Genomic DNA, 16,936 nt, shown 5'->3' with positions numbered 1-16,936 from the left:
TCGCTAACGTCCCATACGGGCTCTGTGCTACGGTTTTACGATCGCTTTACGAGCATAAGGGGCATAAGCACAAGCATCAAAACGTTAGCAAATGGGCATCGGGAACCATTCTGGACGCGTCCACATCCCCATCGAGCCCCAACGTTCCCCATCTAGCGCGCTGGTCAGGTAGAGTCTGTCGTAACTTCCAGATCAAAATAAAATATAATAATTAAGATTATACAGTTAGATGGACGGGACGGTGTGCGCGCCGACGGTGGACCAATCAAATCGTAAAAGCTCGTGATCTTCGCTGGCCAAACAATCGTAAAAATGTCGCTTTCCGGATGATCGCTTCATAGGCTGGCCGCGGCCCCCGGGGGGGGGAGAACACCGAACCGAGTGGGTCCCAAGCGGCCACAAGCAGCGCTTCCGCAACGTCAATGACCAGCACCAGCAAACGGGGCACTACGGCCACTGTGAAGGACGGGTTTTTATGTTTCTTTCGCCCGCTGCACCTCCGCTCCTACTGCCTCCACCTCCTTTCTTATGGTCGGTGCGGTATCGGTTGCTTCGCATCCTAATGGGAAAGTGTGGTCGCGTTATGCACGCGCAGCCCAGAGAGAGAGAGAGTGTCACCACTGGCGAGGTATGCAACTTATGTTGAAGCTGGAGAGGGGGCTAGAACAACGAGCACCATGCGTGAGACCAAATGACTCGCTCAGAACGATCGATGGCGATTAACGATCGCAAGAGATTGTTCCCAGAGATCGCGACACCGCGCCGTGGTTGTCCGGTGAACGGTATAGGATATTAAATTATGCAACGATGGCCAGCGGGTATGGGATAGCTGCGCATCCTCCCTGCCGAAACTGCAACCGGGATGGTTCGGCAGCGGCTCGCTTCAAGTCGCTTCCAAGCTTACGCGCCAAGCCAGCTACTATCAGCAGGGTCTCGCGATCGCCACAGCGCACGATCGACACGAGATGAAAGCAACAAACTCGAACGACAGTCGGGAGGGAAGAGAAAGAAAAAAAAAGACCACACAATTTACATACTAATGGCTGTTAATGAAATGAAACGGTTCGGCATGGTTGCGGTTGGTTGTTGGTTCATTTTGTCTCCCCCCAAAAATCGTTCCTTGGTCAAGGAGAGTGCAGCAAACGGGGTGCGCATCGTCTCTTCGGCGATGGGACACCACTAATCGGAAGCTGGTAGGCCCAAACTTGGGAGCGGAGAAAGGGCCTCGAATCGATCGCAAGGGCCACGAGATGCCGTTCGTTCTGGGCTCTCATGCTCGTGGTCGTGGCTGCGATCGCGAAGGCAAATATTTTACAAATTTTATCACACCGTTAGCGTTGCGTCCGTTGTCGTCATCATCATTATCGAGGATGGTAACATTAATTAATTAGTGCAACGCGCTGGATGTTAATTTTTGTGTCCGATCATGTTATGAATACCTTTCCAGCATAAGCATTCAGTTCATAACGAGTCCCTTATGACTTTCAAGGGACTTGAATTAAGAAAACGCGTCGAAAGAATACCATCTTTGAGCGATAGGGGGGGTTTTCTGTGGGCAGTTCAATCGTTCGATAAGAATCTTTTGTTAAGATGTTAGGAATCTGTTGGATTTCCATCTAAAAATCAAGCTGCTCTAACTTTATTACCACTCTCCGATAAGCTTCTCAATAGAAATGCAATGCATTTCACTAAATGACAGTAAACTATCGACATAATTCCGAACGATTCATATTCCTTATCTGAACGATAATGATCTTCTGCTGTAAGACCAAAGATCCATCATTAGAATACTCCATTACAAGCTGCCCTTTGAGTGTTTCAGAAATATCATTCAATAGCAAGTAACTTATTTTTCTTTATAATTTACTAAAGTTTGTTTATACAATTCGTTATCCCGTTCAACAATGTTACCGAACACCAGCCCTGAGTTCATCCAAGTTAATAATCAAAAATATCCTGTTGCGCTGTTAGAGATACAGATGAAGGATAAACTAAATCGTTCAGGTCATCCCGTTGCTTTTGACGATCGATTGAAGCTGCCGACAGGCGTTACTAAGAATCAATATTCATTAAGATCACAAAATGTACGCCAAAAAACCTCAGATTCACCCTAATTATTAGCCACGAACACACGATCACGGCTTTACCACCGTTCAGATTCGCTTCGCACCGGTTGCCTAATTCCCGCATCCATCGATCGATCCATCGATCCGCCCCATCAATGTTCAAACATCAATTGATGCCCCTTCTTTTGCATAATTAATTAGAAATGAACGTCAACTTTGTCTGACAAATTTGATTCAATTGCATAAGGCCTGATGTCCGATCCAGGGCCTCCAATCCCCAAAAAAAAAAACGAGCCCACGAGAAAATGCAAATTATTGCGACCTTACGCCCGCGGGGCTCTCGCCGGATGCACACCACCACCGGCCAGACCCTAATTGATGGTAGTCATCGAATCGATTCGGAATCGGTAATAAGCCATCATTTTTCAGAGCCGGCCAAAGCTCGCCCGGGCCCGCGGTCAATATTTTACCTTTATTTATTACACCGCACTCACCGCCCCACCACTCAGCACCCTCTGGGGCCATTCACCAGCTTCTTATCTACAACGCCTCGTGAAGGCGACAGAAGCGCAACCCTCTCTCTTTCTTTGGGCCTACACCTTGACACACTTGTTTCTGTTGGAATGGCGCTTGGTGACATCCAGTACCAAACGATTTATGCAACGGTGATGAGCATCTATCACTTCCAAATATGTTCCAACCGTCGTGTTCCTTATCGATTCTCGCTGTCGTGGCGTAGGATATTATCAGGTGCTTACATCGTCCGTAATTCACTCCATTTGTTGTGCCGCTCGATAGTGAAAGCATTCCAATCGGTCACAAGAAAACCTTCAACAGCACGCCAACGGTAATGCACGAATGCCAGAATCGAACAAGCCACGGCATCATCAACTGCAGCTGAATGTTCTGAGGGACCGATCATCAAACAACAGCTGCACCAACTACCATCAAAAAGGATGCGCCCAACGCACGCGCATGCATTTGTAACTGTCAAAGCGTCGACGGTACCAAAGACCCTCTAGGGTCCCTTAAGGGTTCCAGGAAAATCCACTCCGAAAAACCGATCCCAAACCCAGAGCGAAGCAGGGGAGTAGTTCTAAATTTATCCAGCCCATGCATACCATACACCGGTAAGGAACGGTCACCATTCTTTCTCCCCACCATAAATGCTCGCTCGATCGTTACCGTCGATTGCCGAAGGGATGCCACGAAAGGACACATATGGCGTTTGATACATTTCCACACTTTTTCTCTCTCTCTCTTTCTCTTTCTCTTTTTGTCCTTTCGTTTGTTCCTTTCTACGTCCCTCCTGCCTTCTGTTTGTGCATCTACGATCGACGCCTGCAACGGACCGGAAACCAGATAGCGCGTATGGCACGCGCCTTCCAGCGCATCCCTCATAAAGGACCCTCATACCATAGAGGGCTTTATGGGAGCGGCAGCAGCAGTTGTTCGACAACAACAACACCAACACCGGTTCAAGCGCCTCAACCGACGGTTAATGCTATGGAACGGACAGATGCGCGCCGCCACCCCCCTAAGGGCTAATTGTTGGCTCGATCGCGACTCAGGATACGAGCGACCGATCATCGGGTATCAAGAGCATCGCATCGTCATCGTCGTCCGGTTTTGGTCCAACGGCGACGACGACGACTCGCTACAGACCTCTCTCTCTCGGGCTTGGATTGTGCAAACATGACAAACCACCGGCAAGGCAAAGGCGATAGCTAATGGTTGATGGCGGCGGTGGCGGCGGCGGTGATGCATCTCCATCTTACGATGCTAGAAGGCGACCTTCGGGAGGAGGTACACCTCGCGCTCCTCCTCCCTGGCCGTGATTACTATTTTCGGTAAATACGCGCTGTCGCACACGGGGAGCTCGAGCTTCAAACCGAAACCGGCCAACCTTGACAGCGCACACGGGCCTCGTTGCGTCCATTCACATTGCGGGCGCGCGCGCGCGCGGCAGTACCGCTCGCCCGTTTATGGCAAGGCATCTCCGAGGGCTGCCACTGCCATTTTGCCAAGCCCTCACGGTCTAGCGCGGTCTAGCACTGGCTTGTTTCCGTTCCGATGTGTCGGATAATTGTTATTATCATCACCTCGCAGTCGGTCGGTCGACCCGCCGGCCGGCCAAGATTGGAATGTGAAGGATGCGATGCGATGCGACGGTTTACGCACGGGCCCCTAGCAGATCATGGAATGGTCTATCTGCGATCATTGCCATTGAAGGCGAGAAGCAGCAGAAGGTAAAAAGTGACTCAGGCACACCTCTGGTTGGAAGTCCACTCTTCTTTTTTTGTTTCGAGAGCTGGGGACAGCCACCCTTGACACGCATGCGAACATTATCTTATCGCAGTGCGCGGTGCGATGTGGTGAGCATCAAGGAATCACGGTGCTCGGCCGATTGCACCCCTCCAGGGGGGGAGGGGAGTTCCGTTCCGAGGGGATCCGTACCTTTTGCAATCGAGCAATCGAAGGTGCAGCACCGCACCGCGAGCGAGATAAGCGTGAGCTGCAAGCCAGCCTCGACAAGCACTGATATGTGACAATCGCGTCGCGTCATTTGACAAGTTGGATGTCAATTACAGCCAAACAGCGAAGGGCTCAGGTACTTCAGGCGTGTTGAGCGCCCGCGACACAACTTGCTAAGCGATGCAGTTCCCTGTCCTGGACTCCCATGCCCATCGTTCGCGCATAATCGTCCATCATCAGCACAAATTATGTCAGCGGACAATAAGGGCAGGACATGTAGCATCATGGGTGGGCAGTAAATGCTGAGTTTGTCGGATTAATTCGCGCACAATTCACGATCGCACGACGATTCAGGTTCAGGTTGTGCTCACACGTCTCCTGTTGATGGCGGTTAATGTGATTCGCAATTTGCGCAGCTTCCCATTCCATTACCGGACGTGGATGTGGTTCCAACTGTCTGCCGTAGTCGATTGGTCGTTTGTTTAACTGCTATTTGCATTTCAAACATTTCGTTGGCTCGCTGGCTCACTGGCACGTCCGGGGAACTGCCACCAGCAGCGGCACGGTGACAGGATGCAGTGTTGCAGTTTTCCAGCCTTTTTTGTGCCCTCGCTCCAACCCAATTTTAAGACCACACACGTGCTAGCATGATGTTACCGTGGGTTGGTGTGGTGGTGGTTCTCATAAACAATTTTATTGATTCAAACCGCTTTATTGGCTCCGAGCACCGATGTCATCACCATTTGACATTCGAATGTGCACGCGTGTGTGCGTGTTTCTGTTTGAATAGCATTAGAATGTAAAAGCATTAGAATGCCAAATTCCAATTGAATCCACGTGCAAAAACAGGCCACCACTCTGCGCATTAACCTCGAAAAAAAGGTGACCTCGAAATAGCAGCAGGGAAGTTAGCAGATAGTAAATATTCCCATTTTAAAACCGACAAGACCGAGCGTCCGTGTGTACTACGTGTTAATTTGCGCGATAAACAGTGACTCAATCGCCCCCAAGCATATCGCTCAGCCCGGGGCCATGGGGGTAGAACCGATGATTCATTCCGAAGCCACTTGCTCAACGGTAGTGAGTGTTTAACAAGCAACAAGCTGCGGAACGAACTACCTGCTTGTCTTGTCAGCCTCATTCGCGCATCGTTAACCTGCGTACAGCATGCGTATTTGAGCGTCATCGTCATCGTGGAAGCTCGCTTCCTGAAGTGACTCTTTGGCAGGTTGGCCCCGGAATCAGCGAAAGCCCTGCAGGCATAACTAGTGTCAGACCCTCGACAGACGTTGCACAGGTGCCCAAAGGGCTCCTCTAATCCGTGGACTTGCTCACGGCCAAGGACACGGATTGCATCGGCAACATTGGCTGCACAAAACAGGTTCTCGCGGCTCCGTTTGCGGTTGCCTGAAGCCGACAACATGTGGTAACGGCAGCAGCAGCAGCAGTGAATCCAATCGGCCACTGATAGCCAATTAGCAGCCGCGGCAGCAGCAGCTACGATTTTTATACATTTCCCGCTCACAAATCATCACGCAGTAAAACCCGTGGAGTCGACCACCGGTCGTCACGGTCATAAACTATCCGCCGTAAGATAGTGCGTTTGATAGTGTGCTACCTGTGGCTGACTAACTGGCTGGCTGGCTGAAGAATGGCCACGCACAGCCTCGGACCATCGCTCATCGCGATTCCCACCCAAACCCGTGGCCCGCGTGAGTTATAATTAGAATGGCGGAGAACTGATAAGGGATCGGCAAAGCAGAAGCATAACATATCCGCCCGACACCTATCGCCGGGGACCTATCAGCACCACGGACGCGATCTGCAACGGAAGCAGCGGTCAACACATTCCCCTCCCTTCCTCCCTTTGATTCTTGGTTCTCTGCACGAAACCCAAGACCCTAGAACCCTTCTCCTCTCCTCTTACCTTGAATCTCGTCGGTCGGTGGTGTTTCTCGTTTCTGGATGCGCGCGACACAGCGAGGTTGCTGGCCGCGGTCACCACGCGGTTCTGGATTGGATTGAAGGTTTGCTTGCTCACAGGATCCAAGGTCCCGTTTTGGACCGCAAGTCCCAGGGGCGCAGGTAGCCGAAAAGTAACGTTATCTCGAGGCCACCGCCACCGAAGACGACGATCGATAGCTTCCTTCCTGTTGCTGTTCTGTTGTGTTCCCTCCGTCCGGTGTTCTGGATCGCCGAGGCCCCGCGAATTAGGGGTTCGGTCCAAGCCGTCAAAAACCGGGACACAGCCGGCCTGGGCTGGCTGGCCTATTGTCACAGCAATTCGTTATGTCATAAATGGCCGCAGAATGGATCTGGCCGTCGCCACAAAACACAGCGCACGCGCGGCCACTCTGTGCGAAAGTGGCACAAGACGACGGGCGCACACAGACCGAATTCGCTAATAGCTGTTAAAATGGTCAAACTATTTTGCACTGACGAACGGGGCTTTCGAAATTTAAGCTTCACCACTCCCCCCCACCGGTATCGATCCGGACGGTATGCGGATCCTATTTGACCACAAAACACGAGCGCTACTTCACTTGGCACAAGTAAAAACCACACGGGATTTGGAATTTGCACTACTCGATTACTCGATCACTCGCTCGGAGGTGCCGGTGCTGAGTCAGCGCGTCTGACTTCCTGCTACTCCTTCTGCTGATCGCGCGCGATATGCGTTTGCTACCTTCGACACTTCGACGATCTTTCGAACTCGCGAGAACTGACGACGACGATGACGACGAGCTCACCTTGCTCACAAAGCGCGACAACACGTCCGCTTGGCGTTGGGCTTCGGTCACGAATGAGACACGAACGAACAGCAGACAACCAACCCCGCTGGCCGTGGAACGAACCCCTCTTGTTGTACGCTCGGCACGATCTCTACGGCGACCGTACGCACCCTTCCTCACCCTCCATACCAACCGTCGACCAGGCAGCTGCTGGCTCTGGATGGATGGCTGGCCGGCTGCTTAAGCGGCGTATCGCTCGTTGCCCTCCTCGACGGGGCTGTCGGGGTTGGTGGTGACAGGAATCGGCTCAGCTGGGCGCAGCAGAAGAAACGGTGAGCCACAGCTGACAGCAGAGAGCAGAGCGTGAGCTGCTGCGCTGATTCATACTCGTGGCGATCCTTTCTGATGACGTCACCAGTTCGTGGAATGGAGAAGTAAGTAACATGGGATGGATCGATCGTGTTCGATCGTTAATCGCCCGATGAAGCTCATCCTTTCACGATGAGTTCATTTTGCGATTCAATTCCTTGGCTCTCCGTCAAACCACTACGGTCTCTTGCAGAGGCTCTTGTCTTATTTGCATCGACACTCGGATGACGCTGGTTGGATTGCACTTTCTCTGGCTACCAGGTCAGGTCAGGTATGCAGCATAATAGCCTCAGGGAGGTAGCATAAATGAAGCCAACATAATATAGGGTTTGGACCAGGTAAGGGACCATAAACACGTTGAGCAAAGCAACAATTGAGCTTCAGAGGGCATGGAATGCCAAGAGTATGTGCAGGGCAACAACTTGCCAACCAACGAACCGTATAACAATCCGTACGGACAACATTCGACACCAAACACCCGCGGATATCAGCCAAGAACCTGGAATATCTGCTTGGTGCTAGGATTAGTGTTCCAATCCTCCGGCCGGGAATCCGATCGAATTACGTGAGTCAGTGCCATTTGCGTAGTGTGGCCACGCGCGACAATCCGTCAAACGACGGGGACAGACAAACTTTCCAGTCGAATTAGGCATCACTATGGGCTCAGCGTTTCACCTGATCAGGTGAGAGGGATCATTAATCTCGGTCAAATTAAATCCGATCAATCATCGCTCGCACAAATACACTCCGATGGCGGACTCTCCAATGGCATCCATTTTTTGACTCCCGAAAGCGATCTGCCTCACCCACCGTCCAGGGCTACCGATTGGCTTTGTGGCCCAGGGACAGGGCTAACGCGTAATCCAATTAGCGCGCTTTCGGAAGTGACATTCCGGAATTCGAAAATCGTGACCGTCGAGCGCCGTCGTCGTTGTGGCCGCCGTTCCAACGGGCCATTGAGTTGAAAGGGCCTCGATCGATTAGCGGTGATTCCAATTTCCAGGGGCCCCATCAGCGTCGTCAAAGGGAGTATTAATTGTTGCGACAATAGCTGCTCTTGTTGTGGTGGTTGCTGCACGAGGCAGTAGCGGCACCGATCGGCCTCCATAAACCATCATAATGTTGCATAAAAAGGGGAGGTCCATTTTCTCCCCCCTTTGGATTCCCTTTCACCATAGTTTAGCGACACACATGGTCCATTTGATTAAATCATGTATCCGATTGTCATCGTCGTTGCCACCACAATGCCACAATGAACGCCACAATAATGATGATGATCAATCAGTAATGTCGCGCACGATTGATTCGCTTTTGTTGTTGGGTATCTCCTTTGGTAACGTCACCAGCGCGCAGTATAACGCCTCGTTATGTTGAGTGGATTGCAATCAGAACAACGATTTTGGTTTTCGATCTCGCGTCATGACGTCTGGCAAATCGAAACTCGTGCGATCCACGTCTGTGACACACCTGCGGCTGCGACTGATCCTATTACGCTCGCCCAGTGTAACCGGGCACCGAGCGGATTATGTTGCTCTCCCCGAAAAAAAAAAGCTGAAACCGAAACCAGTAAAGCGAAGGCTCCGGGTGCGGCCATTGCGTCGCACCGAAGTTGACAAAACGCGTCCAGTAACCAGTCCAACCCAGAAGCAGTTGACCACGACAGCCGCGGAACGCAAACGAAAGGATGACCAGCCAGCCTAAATGGCTACAAATCTGCGGTCACCGGAAAACCAGCCCAAAGAAAAAAAAAACAGATATGAAGCGAGAGGAGAGGTCTGTTATTGAAATGACGCTCGATGGTCGCAAATCATACTCGAACTCTGGTCGGCCGGTCTGCTGGCGATGTCGAGGTGGTTTAGAAGGAGCAAAGACAACCAAAAAAAAACAACCGAAAAAAAAAAGAAAAGGTCGCATACCGTCTTCCAGCGAGGAGCGAGCCCAAGGTTCTCTGTCTGTTGGTACTTCTTGGAAAATCGGCCTGGAGCGGAATATCTTATTTATTTATTCATCGATGATACTGCTGCAGCGGCTAACAGCGAGCGGGTTGCTGGCAAGGTATGGTTTTTTGTTGTTGTTGAAGGGGGATGATGGACGGCCGGTGGCACGTTGATTATGCCATCAACCTTGAGAGATATCGGTTCAATCGAAACGGAAGTTGCGTCAATCATACAGAACAAGGGCGCCTGGGTTGGGTTCAGGTGGTTTTGTGGTTTAGCTGACCGGCCCGCGAACCGATGGACAGCAGATATTAATAGATACTTCTCGAGCCTTCGCCAGTTGTTGGAAGTGTTTTGTAGCACTGGGCAGTCGTGATTGGATGCTGAGCAACCATTTATGCGCTCTCTCTTTCTACTGGTGCGGTGCGTCATTAAGCTACTGGGAGGCCTGGTGTCCAGCACTGCCTCAAATGATTACTCGGTACAATTTCTCCGTCAACACGACTGCGACACTCTTCCGATCGTAACGGGGAGAATTCAATAAAAAGTGGAAGGAGTCGCTGAGGATGGACATCATCAAACCGACCATCCGTACACCACCACCATCCCGACCGTGGTAATCCCGTAAAGTATGGTGGCTCAGCAGCGGGGGCTTTCGCTTTTCGCGCTCCGCAAGTGGCGCACTGGCGCACTGGCTGCCCAAGGATTTAATTATTATGATGCAAATAATGGTGGGTGCTTAACCGCTAAATTACACGCAAAGCAAACCGCAGGCCGTGGTCGCGAGACACGGAGCCAGGGGTGTTTGCTGGCCACAGCCAACGATATCCTTCTGTCAACATCATCAGCAACGGCGGTGGGGAAGGTGGCGCATCATTCACTGTCGCTGCATCGCGGTGCTATAGCGTGCTGACGCGCTGTTGTCGAAAGGATCTGCGCTGTGTGTTTGCTTGGTTTTACTTTCCAGTCGCGAACGATATCCGATATACCGCGTGACAGCAAATGAAGCCAAATTATAGCATAGCTGCTGGAATTATTGGTGCTGCCGCTGCTAGCTGCTTGGACAAACAATGGTCACGGGAGCGTTCGGTGGGTTGGTTGCAGGGCTGAAGATAATCTGCAAAGAATGCTGGCTCATAACTATGGACGGTTATGGCTACGGAGCTGGATGGTGGATTAGTAGGAAAACATTTTTTTGTAAAGCATTTGCACATTTTGCTTTACTGTAATGTGAAGCTGAAAGCTTATATTGAATTACAAACACATTTAGATAAATTGTATTACAGCCCATCTAGGGCCATGAGAATAATATGAAACAGATAGAAGTATGCTATTTAGTTGCATTATTAGGCAGCTAAAGAAACTTTGTGGTATCCAGCTTTACTGCACGGTAGCTCATGAGCGATATTAAAATGAAATCATAACGAATAGTGATGATTTCAAAGTAACTTGTACTAGTTATCAGCCAATTCATAAATTTTGTATATAAAATGTTGTCTAAATGGTTCATAATCAAAGACAACATTAGCGACAACAACGAAATAAATAAATAAAGCAAACATGTTTCATAAATTGTTAAAAATCAAGTAAATAATATGGTTATTATTAATAAGACGATTATAAAATGCACAACAAATAAAAAATAAAGTATCATTACAAATAAATTATTGGTTTCCTCTTTTTGAAAAAAAACTTGGTAACATTAACAAAACTTCCATATTTGCTTTCGTCTTGTTAACTCAAATAATTAAGGATTAAATGCTTGTTTATGTTTTCCATTAAATTCTACGAGCATGTCCTTCCGATGTTAGGTCTTTGTAAGCAAACCAGATGCATCATTCGCATGTTCTGAAACAATCCAGGTACAGAAACTCTATTAAAAATAGTACACCTATCAAAGCAGCATGCAGATGCTACTAAACCAGCACAGCTCATTCCTCTGACCATCAGTTCACACAAATGGTCAAACATAAACGTTGCTGGCTTGGCTATTTTTAATTCGAACGCATTAAATCCAATCCCCGTTAACTTCCAGCAACTGGTCACTGAACATACACTCTGTGTCCGTGCGCATCAAACCCGCGTTGTTAGCTGTTCGACTGCATCTCGGATGCAGCTTAATGTTTGTTTTGCGGTGATAATACCGTCTGATTGAGCGTCCGTGGTCGCTGTCATGGCTGGCAGGCAGGCTAGCGAAGGTGGATGCTAGTGGCTAGAGCTGGCGCGGGTGCTGCCCAGTTGAATGAGCTAATCGTTCTTCCGTGTTTATTTGACCCAGATCGCGGTGGCGGCTGTGGTAGGGCTTCGAACGACGACGCCGCAAAGGCGATCCGTTTGATCCGCTGATGGTGCGACCGAACGGATGCTGGCCTCACGCCCGGGCTGCATCCCTAGACAGCAGCTCCACCATGGCCATGACCAAGTGCGAACAAACACACGCCATTCGAACGTGAACGAATGGCTTTGTTTTCTAATTCGATCGACAATTATAGTCCTCGGACGCGCACCATCCATCCATCCATCCATTGACCGTCCATCTTGTAACACTCGTAAACATCCGTCGTCTCATCCTTCCTATCTGGCAGCCCTTTCATGTCATGGCCCGCATTAGACACAAAACGTACCTCCTTTGCCTTCCAGTTCCTTACTGAGCTCTGTAATGATGGCTCGTAATGTCTCATAAACCCCGTTTCGATCGACCAAAAGGGTTGACTTCGTCAAATAAAGAGAAGAAAAAATGGCAAAAAGAACACGGATCGGAATGGGGAGCAGGAGGGCCCAAAACACGTGGCAAATGTAAACAAAAAAGGGTGAAGCATCGCGCCACGATCCGCTGCGACAGTCGAGCTCATTCTTCTAAACGGACCGGCGGACGGACGGATGGACGCCCGGACGAAACGCTTTTCGTTCCGCAAACCGCACGACGAGACCGCACACCGTGGTGGCCGGTGGTGATGATGAGTAAGCTTTTTCTCCAGAACGTTTCTCGGAGGTAATTTTACGCGCATTTGCCGATGCGGCACTTTTTGCGTACAGCGAGCCACTGGTCCGTTCGGCCGGTCAACTATTCTTCGTGGGTCCGTGCTTCCTGTTTACCGAGGCTCTGAAGTGGTACCCGAGTGGCGGGAGCAGCAGCCAGATGGTCAGAACTCTGGCAGCGTATCCAACCGGGCGCGTTAAACCCGTGGACAATCGCGATCGCGTTCTGCGCAGCGTTCTATGGCCGGCCGCCAAACTGTCAAAAGCGGTAGCGCTACTTCAGGGAATGGCTCAGATGTTGGTTTTGTGTGTTTGGAGTTCAAATAGACAAATCAAAGCGAAGCTTCTGTGTTGCCCCTCGTTCACCTCGTTCGCGAGAATCCATTCCGCGTGATGGTACGTTGGATAATGGAACTACTTCATATTAATCTCGGCGGAAAGTATGCTTTTTTGCTCGTTGCGCTAGTTACGCTGGTGAATGTAGATTACTTGACAAGCTTGCATTGTACCGTTATCTTTGCTCGTTATCGTTCTATGCATTCCGTCTTGACCACCAGACACAATGGGCACGTAGGAATAATCCTGAATTTGACCAGCGCTAGTTGAGGCTCCGAAATCCCTACTTTGGTGACCTAACATGGAAGACCTAACATTGAAAAAACTAGAACCGGTTAAATGTCAACGCGGCCCACAGTAAATTTCAAGTACTACAACTTTATCGGAATCTCTAGCCTGTAGCTACGCTTACGTTACCAAATATCCTCGTGTTAACTTTTTACTCTTGGTAGGTAAATTTCTCGACGACTTCAAACTGTTTGTCACCTGCCAGCATGTCTAATAGCCTTTCGTGACGCTGATGGTGTTACAATCTATTTGATATTTACCTCGTTGACCTTGTAACCCGAGGCCACTTATTGTGCAACAACTTTGTCATTATTACTTGCGTGACGCTGCATTGCACGTGGTGGAACTGCAACGAGTAACCATACACCCGACGGGAAAAGCCCATACTCAAATGCCCATTTATCTATGGGAATTGCCCGCCGGGCAGTGATAACGTTGACAGCATTTCAATCGTCTTTTTGTGAGATCAATCCTGATCGTCGGTGCAGTTGATTTGCCGCAGTCCTTAATAAAGTGGCAATAGCGACGAACGCATGGAAAGCACGAAGCAAAAATGAAGTTGGTGTTGGTGAAATTGAGTGTGTGCCTTTTTCTAATGTACCTGAACATAGGAGCAACGTATGTAGCATATTTGCAACATTGGATTACGTTATCTAAAAGTGCTGTTTTGCATGCTTTGATCGTTGACCCCAGGGTGATTAAAAACAACCGAGAGTTCGACTGTGTTAAATTTCACGCAAACGGTGAATGTGAAGTCAGATACTCACAAGCTGGTAACCTTTAATGTGAGTTTTAGTTCGTGTGTGGAATATTTTTTCAAATATTACAGTTTGGACTGATTGGCATTTTACAGATAACAAACAACATACCAACTGGAAAATACCGAATCGCAATCGAAGGAAAACGATCGAAGGAAACGGATGCATCGGTCATGCAAGGCATTATCTCTGATAGCTTCAAGAAAATCATTATGGTACATCCGGAAGACGTAACGCTTCTGAGATCAAAACTCAAAACTCGATCAAGAGACTCAGTTTCATTCCGAAGAAAACGGATGATCATTCAAATGGCACGCTTGTGGAAGTGAGCATACCAATAGGCTACGCGATGGAGAGCCACAATGTAGTTGAGGAAACAACGATCAATCCCATCAGTGTAAGCATTCACTTGGGACTAACTTATCGCCATGATGATACGATTGGAGGTCCATGTTTAATGTTTTCATCTTCCTAGAGAATAGAGATACTACACGGTGAAACGACGCTGCAAGTGTTCTACAACCGTATCGGGAATGAAACGACTTGCTTTAGCGTTTTCGCGTATAGAAGGTATAAAATGCCACAAAAACATCCCTCATACATCATGGCGCAAGATGTTTTCCGTCCAGGTAATAACAATAGAGCCATTTTGTTAAGCGTTGATTAATATTGTGATTTTTCTCCAAATCTCTGTAGAGTTAAATGCGGTAAAGATGTTTCATTTCCATTAATTGTCGTTCAAAGATACATCTTGATGCTTCTAGGGTCTCTAATAAAACACAATTTGTTTTTATTCTTCTTTATAGAAAGTTAGAATTCTATTTTGATAAAGGCGGTGTCCAGCATTTACTAATGTAATGCTAATAAATAAACTGTTAACAATTGAGATCGGCTCAAAGCAACAAATAAAATATCCCAGGATTATGCAGAAAATGTAAATCTCACTGCGCTTCCAAAGCAATGAACGATGTTTGCTGGCGTACTGCTCATCACACTTGGTATGCCGTTAACGAGGGAACGTAAAACACCTCCCGATGACTGTATGGGATTCCAGTGGAGATTGCTCGTGAGATGCCTGTTCTTAAATGATTTTTTCCTAAGCTGACTTAATCACCTGATTGCCACCGCCCCGGGGGGTTGGGGATGTACATCTGCCCCCCCAAACCATTTGAACGACCGAGAGTCACACAACGCACCACGTGAGTTATTCCGCGGAAAATCCTCGACCGCCAAGCCACCACACACAAACAGGATTACGATACATTGTTACGCGACCTGGTCTGTTCTGACTTCTGGGAGAAAAACTACGCGGATGAAAAAAAAAAAGGAGTTAACGAGTGGTCCCAAAGGTGACCAACTACGACGGGCCCGTGCTCCGTGTCAAGCATGTCGGGCTTGTGTGTGCAGAGCATGCGGGCACGGTTAGCGAGCGAGCGAGCGAGCGACCATCGCCTGATGCACCGCCGATGCCGGTTGTCATTTGCCGTCTAATCCGGCCTGCAAGCAAGTCCGTGCGATCTCCGGTTGGTCCCGGTGGAGCGTTTAAACCCCTTCTCCAACCACGTGTACCCGTGGTATGCTAATTAAAATACCTTCGCCACCGCGGAAGGGTTCACGTTCGCGGCTGTTTTTTTTCTTCTATTTTTCTTCTTTTTGCAGCAACTTCCTGCCACACCCGAACACGTGAGCGCATGTGATTTACGAAGCGGCGTTGATGCAACAGTTGCTGCTGCTGCTGCTGCTCCACAGTACGACACTTGGACAGATTATAAATTTTAGTAAAAAGCCAATCAACCAGCCCCCATTCCGTTGCAGCAGGAAGTTATCGAGGAAGTGTAGTTCACATTTCGTGCAATGCTTGGAACGTTCTACGCATGGCTGCCCCATGTTCTGGTATTAGATTACAGCGACTTCAGCAACCGAACCTTGTCCTGTGCTGCAGCGTCCAACTCACGTGCCACACATTGCTCCGAACAGTCGCATGCCTCTCGTACTATGGACCGTGGAAAGGTCTCCGTCGATGGCGCTTGGTAAGGAATTAGTAGGTAATTATTTGCACGATCCTCGTTACCGAAGCTAAATAGCTCTAATTCAACTACAACGCAACTATTGCGGCGCTCTAGTTGGCGTTCGTAAGGATTCCGGGTACGGGACGTTCCGTACGCCGGGAGCTAATCCGGCTTCAAATTAAGAACAAATGACCAATGCGAATGGCGATACATGGCATGGCGTATCCGGTGATCGTGTTTGTCGTTCACTACTTCTCGACCGAATAAACTCTTGGCGCTGTCCGTTAATCAGCTTGGAAATGGTTTCAATCCAATTTTCCAATCGTCGTAGCGGCCAACATAATTTAAGTAAATGCAGTGCGTGTTGTATATGCGTTGGTGCATCGATGCAATTGGTGTTGTTTGTTGAACTGCAATCTATCTATCATTATTATGCTAACGAGCATACTAGCGTCTGCTGTAGTTTTTCGTGTGAAACAAAAGTCCATAATAAAAACAAATTAATAACACATCCTTTCTTACGTTCTTGTTAATATGCAATCGACGTGTCAATCAGTGAAAATGATAATCAGTAGAAGTAATTTATTAAGAGATAAAGTAAAACCGTACATTCATATGAAATGATGTACAGGGTGCGCCATCAGGATGTTTCCTATTTTAAAGTTGAATTACTCTGTCATTTTTTAACCGATTTGGACAAATTTCTGAAACGTCATTCTATGCCATTTTAGTATCACTTCACGTCAAAAGAGCGGACAGAAATTGTCACACTTTACATTGAAAAAAATCGGTCAATAGTGAGCAATCGGTCGATGGATGGTGAATCCTCGTTCGCCGCATATGACGGCGCTGGCTTTTTTTGGTTCTGGTTTGGTTGTGGTTCTATTTGAAAAAAAAGGTTTATGCCAACAAAACAAAGACTATGAAACAACTTAGAGCAGCTATTAGAGCTGAAATTGCCAAAATAACTCCCTAAATGTTGTCAAA

At 48.6% G+C, this 16,936-nt stretch overlaps 2 protein-coding genes across 2 annotated transcripts in view; one reads left to right on the top strand and one right to left on the bottom strand.

Annotated features, from left to right (window-relative positions):
• LOC126570594 (uncharacterized) overlaps positions 1-7,332 on the bottom strand; it is a 24,505-nt gene extending 17,173 nt beyond the window's left edge. Inside the window, exon 1 of the mRNA XM_050228488.1 lies at positions 6,469-7,332. The gene's annotated coding sequence lies outside the window, so the exon portion shown is untranslated. The remainder of the gene's footprint in view (positions 1-6,468) is intronic.
• A 6,781-nt stretch (positions 7,333-14,113) lies between these two features.
• LOC126576341 (uncharacterized) lies at positions 14,114-14,671 on the top strand. The gene is made up of 4 exons (XM_050237575.1): positions 14,114-14,155; positions 14,209-14,337; positions 14,416-14,569; positions 14,637-14,671. Exons 1-4 carry the CDS (start codon positions 14,114-14,116, stop codon positions 14,669-14,671), a joined length of 360 nt encoding a protein of 119 aa, XP_050093532.1.
• Positions 14,672-16,936: the final 2,265 nt, after the last annotated feature.

The sequence above is a fragment of the Anopheles aquasalis genome, chromosome 2 (genome assembly GCF_943734665.1).
Source record: "Anopheles aquasalis chromosome 2, idAnoAquaMG_Q_19, whole genome shotgun sequence".
Classification (NCBI taxonomy): Eukaryota; Metazoa; Arthropoda; class Insecta; order Diptera; family Culicidae; genus Anopheles; species Anopheles aquasalis.
Note: the sequence above shows the minus strand (reverse complement) of the source record. Positions and strands in the feature narration are given on the sequence as shown.